Raw genomic sequence first — 13,978 nt, 5'->3', positions numbered from 1 at the left:
GGGAATTCCAGACAGCCAGAGCCACAGAGAAATGCTGTCTCAAAAAAACCAACTAACCAAAAAGCTGCTTTCAGCTCTGCCATCCTCAGGAAGCCCCATCTCCCCTCTGGGCCTTGGAATGACGGAAGCAGGTCCAGGTTTTACACCTGCATATAAGGAGGGAAAGGATGGGGCAGTTCCCCAGGGTGCTGCTCTGTCTTGCCATGCTGGGTCAGGGGTCCTTTTCTTACCAAGGTCTTCACAGCTGAAGCCCCAGGGAAAGCACTGGTGGACACCAGAGAGATCTCAAGGATGTTGGTAGTACTTCTACCTTTTTTGAGACATGGTTTCTCTGTTCTGGAACTCTTTGCCTGGGACTTGCTTGTAGGACAAGCTGGCTTCCAACTTAGATTCCCCTGCCTCTGCATTCCATATAGCATGTTTTATTTTGTTGAGGCAGAGTTTCTCTGTGTAGCCCTGGCTGTGCTGGACTCACTCTGTAGACCAGGCTGTCCTCAAACTCAAAAGATTCACCTGCCTCTGCCTCCTGAGTGCTGGGATTAAAGGCACACAGTACCACACCTGGCTACAGCATGTTTTTAGTGTGCACTAAAATGTCTTTCTCAAATTGTTTTGAGTTCCATGATGGGGTAGGTTGAGGGCTTTGGGATCCTTTTTCTGGCCTCCTTTTTTCTTCCTTCTACCTTGAAGGCTTTCTCTGGAGTTGCTCAGGTTGTATCCTTCAGTGGGACTGAGTCCTTTCCTCCAGGCTGACACTACTAAGAAAATCTCCTAGCGGTCCTCAAGGCCAGGGCATCCTGAGGATGTAGTCTTGTTCAGTGTCTTCCCTGACTTCAAGGCCGGTTAAGTTCCTGTGAGATGTCACACTCAGGCAGCCTTCCCTGTAGGCCCAGGCTACGCAGGGTAAGCAGAGGGGCCTCACGCCCTACATCCTGTGGTACATTTTCAGCCTGTGGCTGGCACCCAGTAGATACAGGGGTCACTTCACTCTCTTGGTGGCTGGAAGAAACCAGAAAACCCGGGCTTTGCTGGCAGGCCCTGCTTATTCCAGTGTCTGGTGCTGGCAGCATCTACTTCAGAAATGTGCCCACATGCGATGACTCCGGACCTCACATAAGGCCTTCTCGTGTTGTGGACCAAAGAGGCTATGGCTCCTCAGTTGTTCAGATTCTCTGGAGAAGTTCTCCACTTTTCTGCAGACATATACAGCCAACCAGCAGCAGGTCCTGAGTGGCCTGGAGCAATGGGCTCCTGGCACCCAAGAGCATTCTGCCTCAAGTGTTGCTCACTGACGCCCAGAGGCTGAATTCCTAAGCACTGAACTTGGAACATGCCTGCCGCTGTCCTGGAGAGCTGTGGGGACCCAGAGCCACATCTAGGAGTGTGCAAATCTAGGTTTGCAAAGTCACTTGACACAACAGAGGTCATCTCTGATTCTGCAGCACTTTATTTCTAACTATCCAGTAATGTGACCCCCATTCAGTGCTGAGGGTGAGGGGGACAGGCAGGCAAGAGAGAAGCTCCAGAAGAGTGACACACTTCCCTCCTGCTCAGGCCCCTCCCAGAAAGCAGCCAAAGCCCCAGGAACCTTGAACACAGGGCTCCTTGCCAGCTTCCCTAAATCACAACACTCCCCAAACCCTCCACTGACAGAAGAAAGGAACCAGGTTTGTGAGGAGAGCCTTTAGACCCTCTGGTGGAAGCAGGGTCGCCAGCACTGCACACGACGGTGCCTGGGTGAGGCGGCCATGACACCTCCTTACTCTCAAACTGGGTGGACAAGTGGGAAGGCAGGGAGGAGAAGGAGGGTCATCAGAAGGCCCTCACTGCCTCATTTTCCCATGCAGTTTCAGTTAGCAGCTTGGCTCTGGGGCTCTGCGGGAACTCGCTGCTGCCTGCTGCCGCTTGGACCTGGTTTCCTGGGCACCAGCCAGCAGAGAAAACAAGCTGCTATTTCTGAGGGAATGGGGAGGGTTCTTGTCTCCACACAGCATCTTAGAAGCCTGGTGGGTGGTAGACAGCTACTGGATCCTCCTCACATCTGAGCTGGAAGCAGCTGACCGCCACCATACCCACCTCCACAGCTAAGGGAGGAGGGATGTGGGCAGCAGCTGCCAGGCCCAGAACCTCCCACGGGCACGTGGACTGGCAGCCCTTAGGATGGGTGTTAGGGCGGCTCTCTGCCTTGGCATTCTACTGCACAAGCTCCTCATGCTGTCAAGATGCTGGATGTGGCTGTTTGGAGGGGCCCTGTGGCCATAGCACTGCAGAAAGCAGGCCACCTATCCTGACAACAGACTACATACACTGCAGGGATGGGCCGCCAGGAGGTCCAGGGTAGGGCCTGCCCACTGGCTAAAATGCCAAGTATCCAGAGCACCCACGGCCCTCATTATTCCTTCTGTGTGCCCAGCTGGCCTGTTCCTTGCAGCATAACTGGGTCATGTTCTACCATTTTCACATTCACCACCACACACAACAGGACTAGCAGGTCTGAGAAGGTGGCAGCAGCAATTAATTTGCCAGGTAAAATATCTGAAAAATTCCCTCTAGCACCCTGCTCCCTGGCCATGGGCCCTGGAGGGCTGGGCATTCTCCCAGGGTGCTAAGCCCACATTCCCCAGCAAGGGGCAGGGGGGCCTAATGACTCTTAGGGCTGGTGCTGCAATCATCTCACTAAGCTCCAGGAAGCTCATTTCAGGTCTCAGCCTGAAATGGGAGGCTAAGAGTGATGTGTCAGGGACACGAGACCTGGTGACAAGGGCCAACTGAAGGATGCCCAACTCTTCACTGCTTAATCTATGAAGTGTGAAGGGTTAAAAAGTCTCGGCCAGCCACTAAGCTTGGAAAGCAACCTCATCAGAGATGGAACTTGAGTTCTGGGAAAGAGAACAATCCAGACTGAGCCCAGCCCCTAGCCCACAACTGCACAGGCCATGGTGGCTCCATCCCAGGGCTAAGATGAGGACTAAGGGAGAGGACTGCATCTCGGCTTTACCAAGGATAAGTGACTATTATATACAGAAGCAAACTGCATGCTTCCAACTCCACCAGCTCCTGCAGCACAGTGATGTGGCAGAGCCTTAGAGGGCCTGGCTGTCCTGCCCAACATCAGAACCACATTACCCAAGGTGGGCAACACCTCCAGACAGCCCACTCAGGCCACTGTGTCCTAAGCTGCCTGGGGTGCAAGGAAGGAGTAGGGCCACACGGGAAGTCGCCATGGATGGGTGGAGTGCAGCAGCTAGGAAAGGGCAGGTGAGGACATCAGGCAGGAACCATTGCCTTACCCTGAGACATGCAAGGGCATGTGTTTCTGTGACCCAAAGTCAGGGGAGTCCCAAGTGGCCAGAGTGGGGAGCCCTGGCCTCAGTTGTTCTGCTCTGGCCACTGCTCTAGTGTCTTGCAGAGCTAGGGCCCTGGCATGGAGGACAGAGGATACAAGCTTCAGGGACTGGTAAAAGACACTGGGCTCTGAGCAGCAGCTAGGTAGAAGGAGCCTCCACTACAGGGTCTAGAGAGAGGCCTCTGGGTAGAGGACATGAAAGAGAGGAGGCAGTGGCAGAAAGGAGAGAGGGAGGACATGGAGGTGACTCCCACACTTGAGAAAGGTGCCCCCAAGGGCCCTGTGCTTCCAGCTTGTCTCTTCAGAGAGCATTCCAAACCCAGGGGACAGGCCAACACCCTTCTTGGAAGCCGGAAGGCTGCCCCTGCCAGGCACCCTTGTAAACATTTGCATTATGCCCACAGGCGGGCCGCAGCTGCCTGCCCAAAGGCAGACTGGGATGCGCCAATTCACGGCAAGATAAAGCGTCCTTCAGCCTTTCTCTTAGAGAGCGCAGGACACAGGACAGGGATTATGAGGCTTTCAAAGTCTCTTGGCCTTGGCACCAGGTCGAGGCTGCAGCTGCCACCGCCGCCACCAAGGCACCTTGACGACTCAGAGATAAATGGCAAAGTGCCTGCCAATAGCTGCTCCAGAGGTGTGAGGAAGGCATGGCCCAGGCATGGTATGAGCCACGCAATCAGTCTCCTAAAACTTTCTCTCTGGCCTGGCACAGAAGTAGAAAGGAGGCTGGCTACCACCATCCTATGCAGGCCCAGAAACCTGAGGCAGGTCTGGTTCCATGAGTCATGGAGGCCAATCACATTTCTGAAGCCAGAACCTTCCAAAGGCCTGAAGCTTCCTATGTAAAACTAGCCCTTGGCCTACCACCTTGTCTTGAGGAGGCTGCATGAGGCATGTTGTTCCAGGCCCGGGGTACTGTGGCTTCAGAACAACTCCTGCTCATCGTCCTCAGAGCCCGACGGTCCCTGGCGGACCTCCTCATACCACTTGCTGGTGAGGCTCTTCATCTGGATGCGCCCATGGTGGAGATCCTGAGAGACATATGGAAGAAGACTGTCAGTGAGTCAGTGACAGGGCCAGGGGACAAGAGGCTGCTGTGAAACTCTGAGTTGGAGGTAACAGGAAGGTATTCCGAGAACTGAGAGGCACAGGAAGAAAAACGCATGTTATAAGCTTGGCCTTTGGAATTAGATGTCTGGGCTTGTGGCAGCTTTGCAGCACGCTGCCCTGTGTATGTGAGTTCCTTTCCCTGGGCCTCGGTCTCCCCAACTGCTAAGTGAGATGACATGCTTTGCTGCTTAGCTGCTGGAGGACATGGTGCTCATGGGGGTGTGAGGTGCTATGCTATCATACACAGGCTGTGAAGAAAGGGACAGCAGCTACGAGAGCCCCGCCCACCCCAGGTAGGAGGCAGCTACTGCCAAAAGAACAGGGTCACAGGTCTGTCTGAGGCTTCTTGGCTCAGCATCAGAAGCAGATCCATGTCCCCAGGGCAGGAGAGAAAGCCAAACCATGGTGTGTGTGTGTGTGGGGTGTGTGTGTGTGTGTGTATGTGGGGTGTGTGTGTGTGTGTGTGTGTGTGTGTGTGTGTGTGTGTGTGTGTGTGTGTGTGTGTGTGTGTGTGTGTCTTCTTGGCTCAGCATCAGAAGCAGATCCATGTCCCCAGGGCAGGAGAGAAAGCCAAACCATGGTGTGTGTGTGTGTGTATGTGGGGGTGTGTGTGTGTGTGTGTGTGTGTGTGTGTGTGTGTGTGTGTGTGTGTGTGTGTGTGTGTGTGTGTGTGTGTGTGTGTGTGTGTGTGTGTGTGTCTGTGTGTGTGTGTGTGTAAGGAAAGGCAGCAGGGGTGGAGCTGGGCTGCTCACAGCCTTCAGCAGCTGCTCCCCTCCCCACCCCTTGCTCCTGCAACTCTGAGGGGAGGAACCGGATGCATGACACACTCACCTCCTGTGTCAGCCGCCGTGTGAAGAAGGGGTTCAGGTACTTGGCATCCAGCCACATGAAGCCTTTGAGGTCCTGCTGTCTGATGTAGTGAGCTTCGTATTCCTCCTCAGTGAGCTCAGACAGGTGTTCTGACTCGATGGCATTGCCCTGTAGAACAGAGAAGGCAGTGTCAGTAGCCCTGGGAGCCACTCTGCCTTCCTGCCACCTGCATACAGGTGATCACAGGCACAGACTATTTTAGGCCCCTAAAGCCTACTCTCTGCAGGAAGGCCCAATGGCAACAAGATTTAAACACAGGAGTCTCCAAAGTTGCACAGCCCTGCTGGCTTGGACCTACAGTGCAGAGGGAAATGGAAATGCCTAGTCAAGCTCTGAGTTTCGAGAGCCTCAGCTGCAATTTCTGCACATGTGACAAGCCCACAGTGCTGTTGCTACTGCTGCTGCTCTGAAGACCTGGGCAGACCGGGTAGTCTGCCCATCTGCACAGGACTCACATCTGTAACTCCCAGCCCTCGGGAGGTGGAGACAACAAGATTGCAAGGCAGCTGGAGCTACAACATAGTCAAGTCTGGTTTAGTCTACAGAGCGAGCCTGTCTCAAAAAGCAGGAGTGGGCTGGAAAGACGGCTCAGGGGTTCAGAATGCTTGCTGCTTTTCCAGATGACCCCAGTTCAGTTCCCAGCGCCTGAGTTAGCTGGCTCATAAATGCTTATAGCTCCAGCTCTGGAGGATCTAATGCTCTCTTCTTGCATTCATGGGCGTACACGTGTGTACACACACACACACACACACACACACGCGCGCGCGCGCGCGCGCACACACACACACACACACACACACACTTTTAAAAAGGAAACAAAAACAAAACAAAACAAAAAACCAGAGCATAATACACCAAGCAAGTTGGTCAGCTAGGAGAGGCTGGGGAGGAAGGCCTCTGAGCATGAGAAGACCTGCAGTGAGGTTCCTGGAGGAGAGGCCCTGACTCCCAAGTACATCTTAAACAGGAAGACTAGAGGACAGTGCATCTCAGGAATGTGAGGAGGGGATGGGGTGGGGGTACAAAATGATGGGTCAGGAGTCAGAGGAGGGAGCCATTGCAAGGTGGTCAGAGCCTGAGAGTAGCCTGGCAGGAGATGGCTCGTGTGAAGTAGAGGAGGACAGGAGGGCACAAGAAGCTGAAGCTTCCAGTGTGGTTGACCCCTGACCACTTCTAGCCCTAAACCCACAACCCCTCTGCCCTCGAGGATACCACCATGCTCAGAGCCTGAGCTCACAGTTCCCACAAGCCACCATCTTCTTGGCCTCTATCAAATGTAAATGCACACCAAGGGATGCTTAATTTGAAAGCTCTTGCTCCCTGACCTGGGTTTCTGGCTCAGTTCCTGGCGGCAGAGGTACCCAGGAGTCCTACACAGGACCAGGCTGTACTTCAGATGTCCTGAGCTGCAGATGACATCAGCTCTCGGCGACTGTGGCTTCAGCAGGTCACAAGGCTGGCACACACCCTACCCCAAAGACCCACGCTTCAGAAGCCAGGCCCTGCACCTGTTCTCAGGCCTGCACTGCCGACCCTGAGGCAAGCAAACGCAGATGCAAGCACCAGCCCCCAAGAAGCCTGACCTGACCTCTCTGGAAAACAGGCACCAGGACCCGTAGCACACTGACCATCTTCTCGGTCTTGCTGAGGTTGACATCCTTCTTGCTCCTTCGGCGCACCCGGGCGTCCTCGATATCCACAAGGCGGATGAGGGGCATGGTGCTGCCACCCAGCAGCAAGATGGTGAAGAGCACAATGACAATGGTGGTGGTGCCAATGAGCTGACGCTTCTCCATGGGCTCCAGGCCCAGGTGCAGACTCAGCGCGTAGGGGATGGCCCCTCGAAGGCCTGGCAACAGCAAACGGGGATTCAGAGCCATGCAAGAAAGAGGGGAAGTGGAGAGAGAAGGAAGTGGCTCCAAGGAGGCTTCAGCACCTCACCATTAATAGTGGGACCTGGATCTGACAGGAGGGGCCCAGGATGGGGGCAAGTGGCAGGAGACCAGGCTCAAGTCCCTTGCATGTTCTGTAAGAACTGGTTCCAGGCAAGATGACTACAGCCATGCTGCTGTGTAGCAGGTGTATTTGGGGACCCATCATCTGTCATATAATAGTTATGGTGGCTGAGTCCTCCCTGGGTGCCCCAGGCCACCAATTAGGTACTCTGTGCAGTTAGTGCTGCCTGCCACAGAAAGCTGCCTAGCAGGTGCTACCATTCTCCACAGCACACAGGTGAGGAGGGACCAGGCTGGAGAAGAAACGTCCCGCTCAGGCCCACATTGCAGACACAGACAGCAGTAAGGGTGTGGTGTGTCTGTCTTCAGAGCTTGCTGGCAATAATCAAGTGAGGGTGAGGAGGACAGAGTTGAGAAACGCTTGATCTGCAGCACGCACACAGAGCAGGGGATCCCAATCCCTGCCTGCAGGTGCTCCCAGAGCAGCTAGGAGAGGCAGTAAACAACACTCAATTCAGGAGAAGGATCACTGGGAACAGAGACCACAACGGGGTGCCTCAGACATGTGCCTCTGACAGCACCTGGCTGCTGCAGCAGTCACCTGAGGTGGTAGCGAGGCCAGAGTGGGTGGGATCCAGAGACATAAGCCGGGGTAGTAGCTACAGCAGAGTAGCTTCTCCAAATCCATAAGGGTCACAGGATGAGGGTACCTGACGTGTGTGATAAGCTCAGTGTGCACACGTGCCCAGCCAGTGCCAGTGATGGGGCTGTATCTGCCAACCCACGATGCTACTACCCATGAAAGGGAGGGCAAGCCAAGCAGCAGGCAGGCAGTGGACTTGAGCCTAAGGAACTTGTGGCCCATGGCTCCCACAGATAGAGAGGAGTAGGAACTGGGTTCCAGAGAAGGGCTGATTTGAAGAGCTGGATGGACAGAATGGCCAGACCAGGAAGAGCTCCCAGGACCATCAGACCACAGGTTCATAAGAAGATGGGGCCAGGTCCTAGGATGCCCCTGTCTGAGATCAGTGTTGGAAGTGCTGGGTGGGAGACTAGGGAGCCTGAAGCTGGGGCTGAAGCCAGCACAGCAGAAGGGGCAGGAATAGAGAAAACGAGGACAGGGTGAAGAGGTGGGAGTTGGTGGGGCTGGGTGGGCAGCACTGGTTCTTACTGGGAGGAACTCTGTTTAAATGATGGCAATTCTAGCACTTGGGAGGCAGAGACAAGAAGGATGGCTGCAAGTTCAAACCAGGTCTACACTTCAAATTTCAGGTCAGCCAGGTTGGAATCAAGCTAAAAATCCTCTTGCCCTGTTCTCTCAAGTAGCTGGCATTACAGTTAAGTGCCAATGTACTTGGGTCACAGTTTTCACTTTAAGGCCTTTCTGTTTGTTTTTATTGCTGTTCTTTTCTTCTCTCTAAGACAGGGTTCCTCTGTGTTTGGCTGTCCTGGAACTCACTCTGTAGACCAGGCTGGCCTCAAATTCACAGAGATCCACCTGCCTCTGCCTCCTGAGTGCTGGGATTAAGGGTGTGCGCCACCAACGCCTAGCTAATTAAGGCCTTTTTGAAGGAAGAGTTATGAGGCAAATCGAGTGGACATTACGAAGGGTGCTGCTGTAGCCCAGCCCACATGGAAATACTTCAGTTATATTTATTTTAATTGTATTTTTTGAGACAGAGTCTTAATGTGTAGCTCTGGCTGGCCAGGAACTCACTATGAAGAGCAGGGCTGGCCTTGAATTCACAGAGCTCTTGCTTGCTTCTGCTGGGATCCAAGGCACATGCTCCCACACCTGGCTAATGAAACTTAAGTAGGAATATAGAAAGTTAAATATCTAAAGGACACTGGGAGAGGTGGTGCACACCTTTAATCCCAGCACTCGAGAGGCAGAGGCAGGTGAATCTCTGAGTTTGAGGCCAGCCTGGTCTATAGAGTGAGTTCCAGGACAGCCAGGACTGTTACATAGAGAGACCCAGTCTTAAAAAACCAAACCAAACTAAAACCAAAACCAACACACACACACATACACACAGAAAGGAAGAAAACAAAAGAAAAAAGAAAAGTACTACTGGAGTTGAAGATTGACCAAACTATCTCCAGAGGCATGATTGACAAGTAGGAGAAACAGCCTGCGTCGCATGGCGGAGGACAGCACCTGCGTCAAGGGGCCAAGTACCAAGTACTCGCCTAGCATGAGAGGCCCTGGGTCAAATCCCCGTCCTTAGTACCACACACACAGGCCTGCCAGGGGTCCTGGCTCTGCCTCCAAGGGTCCCTGGATACTAGGCATGACCTTTGCTCTCCTGGAACCTGAGTGTCCTCACCCCAGAGAGAGAAAAGGGCTACCCACTCCATGGTGCTGCCTGATGGAGCCTGGCTTCCCAGGCGCCCTGCACACAGCCCAGGCCCAGGCCCGCCCCCTACTGGCACTCACCACTGAACCACATGATGAACATCATCTTGGGGGTGATTTTGTGATCTCGGAAGAAGTTCAGCAGGTAGGACAGAGGGAAGATGTTGACAGCTCTGCCGAACAGTACCAGCACCTGTCAATGTCAATGTGCTCAGGAATCCATTGCGTCTTCCAGCTAACACCAGTGTAACACACCTGTCTAAGGCAGCCTTGCCCTCAGTCACACATGTGTGCTGCTACCCTGGCTCTGTGTGGATGAAGCTTTGGTTTGACCTTTTAAAAAATATATTTATTTATTATGTATATAGTGCTCTGCCTGCAATGTGTGCCTGAAGGCCAGAAGAGGGCACCAGATCTCATTGTAAATGGTTGTGAGCCATCATGTGGTTGCTGGGAATTGAACTCAGGACCTCTGGAGGAGCAGCTCTGTCTTACATGCTAGAAGAAGAGAGACTAGCAAGCTGTAGTCACACAGCCCCAGAACAGAGGTGAGCACTACCAAGCTCCCAGCATTATCTAGAGTTTAGCCAAGGAACAATCAGGACTCCATAAAGGGGTGGGCTCAGGCTAATTTTTTCCTACTGGGGGCATTATGGGGTCAGAGGCTACAGCAGCCAGGCATCTCTGCCTCTGCTCTGGGGTCTGGCTCCTTGGAGCAAGGAGAGTGGGCTAAGGGAGGCCCACCCAAAAGTACAAAGGTGGCTCAGGTCCTGGGCCTGTTTAGGGCAAAGCCCCGGAAAAGGCTTCTTAGCTTTAACCAACTGCAGCTCCATGGGGTGGGGGAGTGGCTGGGGGCCAAGCATCAGCTTGTACACAAGGCCCTGGTTTGGATCCAGAACTCAAAAAAGCACATTTCTGTGAACGGCCTTCCCCTGGCTTTCCCTGAGATTTGCACCTACATTCACAGGGCAGAACTGATGCAGGGAGGCAGCCCTCTAAAGGGAAGTCAGTCACAATGGGGATGGAGAAAGGGCTCCAGAGGACCCAAGAGAATTGGGATCTCTTGCAGTTGATCACATTTCTCCTTCCCTTTATTGAAACAGGTTCTGCTGTGCAAGCTTACACTGTTCTTGAACTCGCCATGTAGTTAAAACCTTTTATTGTCTTTTTTGAGACAGGATCTTACTGTATAGCCTGGGTGGTCTGGAACTTGCTACATAGAGCAGGGTGGCCTTGGACTCACAGAGATCTACGCGTGCGTGCCACCACCACCACCCAGCTGTCCAGTCCTTAAACTCTTGCTCCACCTGCTTCCACCTCCCAAGTGCTGGGTCATAGGCACCCACTGTCATTTCCTGCCTAACAGTGTACTGTTTAAAGGAAACCATACCACCCAAGGACACTGAAAATGGATGGTGTCCAGATCCTTTTTGTTTGTTTTTCAAGACAGGGTTTCTCTGTGTAGTCTTGGCTGCCCTAGACTCCCTTTGTAGACCAGGCTGGCCTCAAACTCACAGAGATCCATGTGCCTCTGCCTCCCAGAGTGCCTGGATCACAGGTGTGTGCCACCAGGCCTGGCTATGTCTGGGATCTTTTAAACAAAAGAAACTGTCAACAAAAGCATGTCTCTGTAGCTTCTGACTCTGAACTGTTAGCATTAATTACATAAATACTTCCAGACCATGTAGCTACTATTCTAGAAATAAGCCATTCAATAAAAAAACAAGAAAAATACTTACTATGCACCAGATGACAAAGGAAATTTCAAACTTGTGAGGGAAACTAAAAATGGACAGGCCAAGAAATGCAAACACACATGTTTCTGAAAGAAACCAAAGAATGGATTATTCATCTCAGTTCCTTTCTTACAATCCATAGTAACTTATGCAAGTATCCCCAAAGCCACACCAACAGCCATGTAGTAAGACTTGGTACTCAGTCTTCTTTTGGGAGGTCAGAGGGTGGATGGGTTGAGACAGGTTCTTGCTGTTTGGTCCAGGCTTGCCTTGAATGCAGTCAGAGTGCTGGGATTGCATGGTGAGCCACCACGGCTGGCTTTCTTCCTTCCTATCACATAGGTAGTGAGGCCCTGCTACTAACAATGTCCAAACACTAGGAGTTAGCTGTCGGGTCCTGCATGCAAATAAACAGCTCCCACTAGTGCATTGGCTGAACACTCATCAGTTAGGGCCTTGTGTGGTAGCAAAGTGGCAAAAATTCTGAGCACGTGACTGTTGGTGCCACATGACAAATGAGAAAGGGGTCCTTTAGTTAACTCTCAGTAGGTTCAAGAGCCAGCTAACGAGCAGGCAGATCTCTGTGAGTTCAAGGCCAACCTGATCTACAAAGGGAGTTCAAGACAGCCAAGGCTACACAGAGAAACCCTGTCTCGAAAAACAAAAGTACAGAAGAGACAACTAATCCACAGGGCTTGCAGGAAAGACTCATTTCCAGACTGGGCTGTACTTGGTGTGCAAGCAGTTACTTGTGTGTGCTGAAAACAGCACCTCACAAATTTCCAGGTTCCTGATGAAATTATGGGGCCCAAAAGAGTCCAATATCTAAGGAGACAAGGACTGTATTTTAAAGAGTAAACATAAGCTGCTGAGGCTGTTTAGATCCCTCAGCGGAGTTTGCAGTGGCTTGTGCATTCCTCACCATGGCCCACAGTGGGTGCTCGGCCTTCCCCTCCCTGAGGAGCCTTCTTGATACTTGATCCCCCAAGCCCGTGCATTCAGACCTCCTCCACTCCTCCCCGACACAGGGATGTGTGGTCAACTTAACCCATCCTTTCAGGGTGGCCACGTAAGCTACTTCTGGCAATGCAAGCTCCATCAGAACAGCCAGGTGCACTGGCGCAACTTCTCATGGTGGAGCTGGTCAAGAAAGGGTGTGTCTGGTGAATTCCCACGGATGCTGTGTTAGCGCTTCAGAGGAAACGTGTGACTACACAAGCTCCAGAACTAAACGCTGGCTGGGAAGCTGGTCTGGGTGCAGGACCGAAGGTGAAGGAGGTGCTGCTCTCTGCTCCCTGCCCTGTGAGCGCTGGGTCAGAACCTTTGACTGAGGCTCTCTGGTAAAAACCGTGGGTCAAATGACCACCAGGCACTAGGGTCTGTCTTCTAGTTTGCTCTCTGGCAAAGTTCTCCCTAGCCTGCCCTGCACCCTGGCTCCAAAGTGAAACAGGGCCCCTCAACAGGAGGAGATGCTCAGGTTGCAGCTGAGGTCTAGCCCCAGGTGTGTGTGTGTGTGTGTGTGTGTGTGTGTGTGTGTGTGTGTGTGTGTGTGTGTGTGTGGTTTAAAAGGATGGCTAGAGGTGATACCTTCACTCAGGTGTGAACAGGAGTGGGTTCAAGGAGAGATGGAGGGGAAGGAAGATCCAACTGCCACTGCTTGACAGAAAGACCTCATGTTAGCCCAGGGGGTGTAGCTCCGGAGTTCTTCTGGTACTAGGACACCCTCACTTACAAACTCACAGTGCTGGGCCAGGCGGTGGTGGCGCACACCTTTAATCCCAGCACTCGGGAGGCAGGGGCAGGCGGACCACCGTGAGTTTGAGTCCAGCCTGGTCTGCAAAGCGAGTCCAGGACAGCCAAGGCTACAGAGAGACCCTGTCTTGAAGAAACCAAAAACCAAAACCAAAACCAAAAACCAACCAAACCCCAAAAAACAAAAACACCTTACAGTACCCCTAGCTGGAAAGCTCTTGAAACTTTACCCTGAGACCCCAGCACTGAGGTGGGAATCATCTAGCCATCCTCAGCATCATTTTCAATGAGTGTCTGTGGATATTATACGCCTGCGGTGTTTAGCAGCAGTTCTACTCTGGGCCATAAACTGCAGACACCAAACATCCATTTCTTAGGTGTTTTATGTCTTTTATGGAATCACAAAGCCAGAGGAGACAGCCCTAGAGGTAGGGGCACAGTACTGGCTTGGACTTGGAAGAATTCTGGGAAACCTGCTGCCAGGGATAAATCCTAGCGTACACCCAGGCAGGGCAGGAACCCCCATTTGTGTGGCCAGTCAGGGATGGGACTCACCGCACAGGAAGGCCACGGTCCGGAGGGTCTGCTGCATGAGGATCTGGGTGACTGGGGAGAGGTTGTGGTGTGTGTAGTGTGACATCACAATGCCAGAAAACAGGATAGCCATGATGCCTGGAGAGAGGCAGAGGGCAGCGCATGACACAGGCGCAGGGCCAGATGTGCAGATCACACATCGCTTCCCCAAATTCCCCAAGCCCCAAATATTAGGGGTTTAAGAAAATGCAAGGGGCTGGAAAGATAATTCAGAGGTAAAGAGCACTGGCCACTCTCTCAGAGGACCCATATTTGG

The 13,978-nt window shown here is 52.8% G+C and overlaps 1 protein-coding gene across 1 annotated transcript in view; it reads right to left on the bottom strand.

Annotated features, from left to right (window-relative positions):
• Nucleotides 1–4,189: 4,189 nt before the first annotated feature.
• Nucleotides 4,190–13,978, bottom strand: part of Slc9a8 (solute carrier family 9 member A8) — a 48,175-nt gene continuing 38,386 nt past the window's right edge. Inside the window, 6 exon segments of the mRNA XM_051143833.1 lie at nucleotides 4,190–4,380; nucleotides 5,291–5,437; nucleotides 6,958–7,178; nucleotides 9,722–9,833; nucleotides 11,380–11,462; nucleotides 13,684–13,800. Of these exon segments, the coding sequence (XP_050999790.1) occupies nucleotides 4,273–4,380; nucleotides 5,291–5,437; nucleotides 6,958–7,178; nucleotides 9,722–9,833; nucleotides 11,380–11,462; nucleotides 13,684–13,800 (788 nt within the window). The 3' untranslated portion in view covers nucleotides 4,190–4,272.

This window comes from Acomys russatus, chromosome 4 (assembly GCF_903995435.1).
Source record: "Acomys russatus chromosome 4, mAcoRus1.1, whole genome shotgun sequence".
NCBI classification, from domain to species: domain Eukaryota; kingdom Metazoa; phylum Chordata; class Mammalia; order Rodentia; family Muridae; genus Acomys; species Acomys russatus.
The sequence above is the reverse complement of the archived record's forward strand: the minus strand, read 5'-3'. Positions and strand labels throughout refer to the sequence as shown.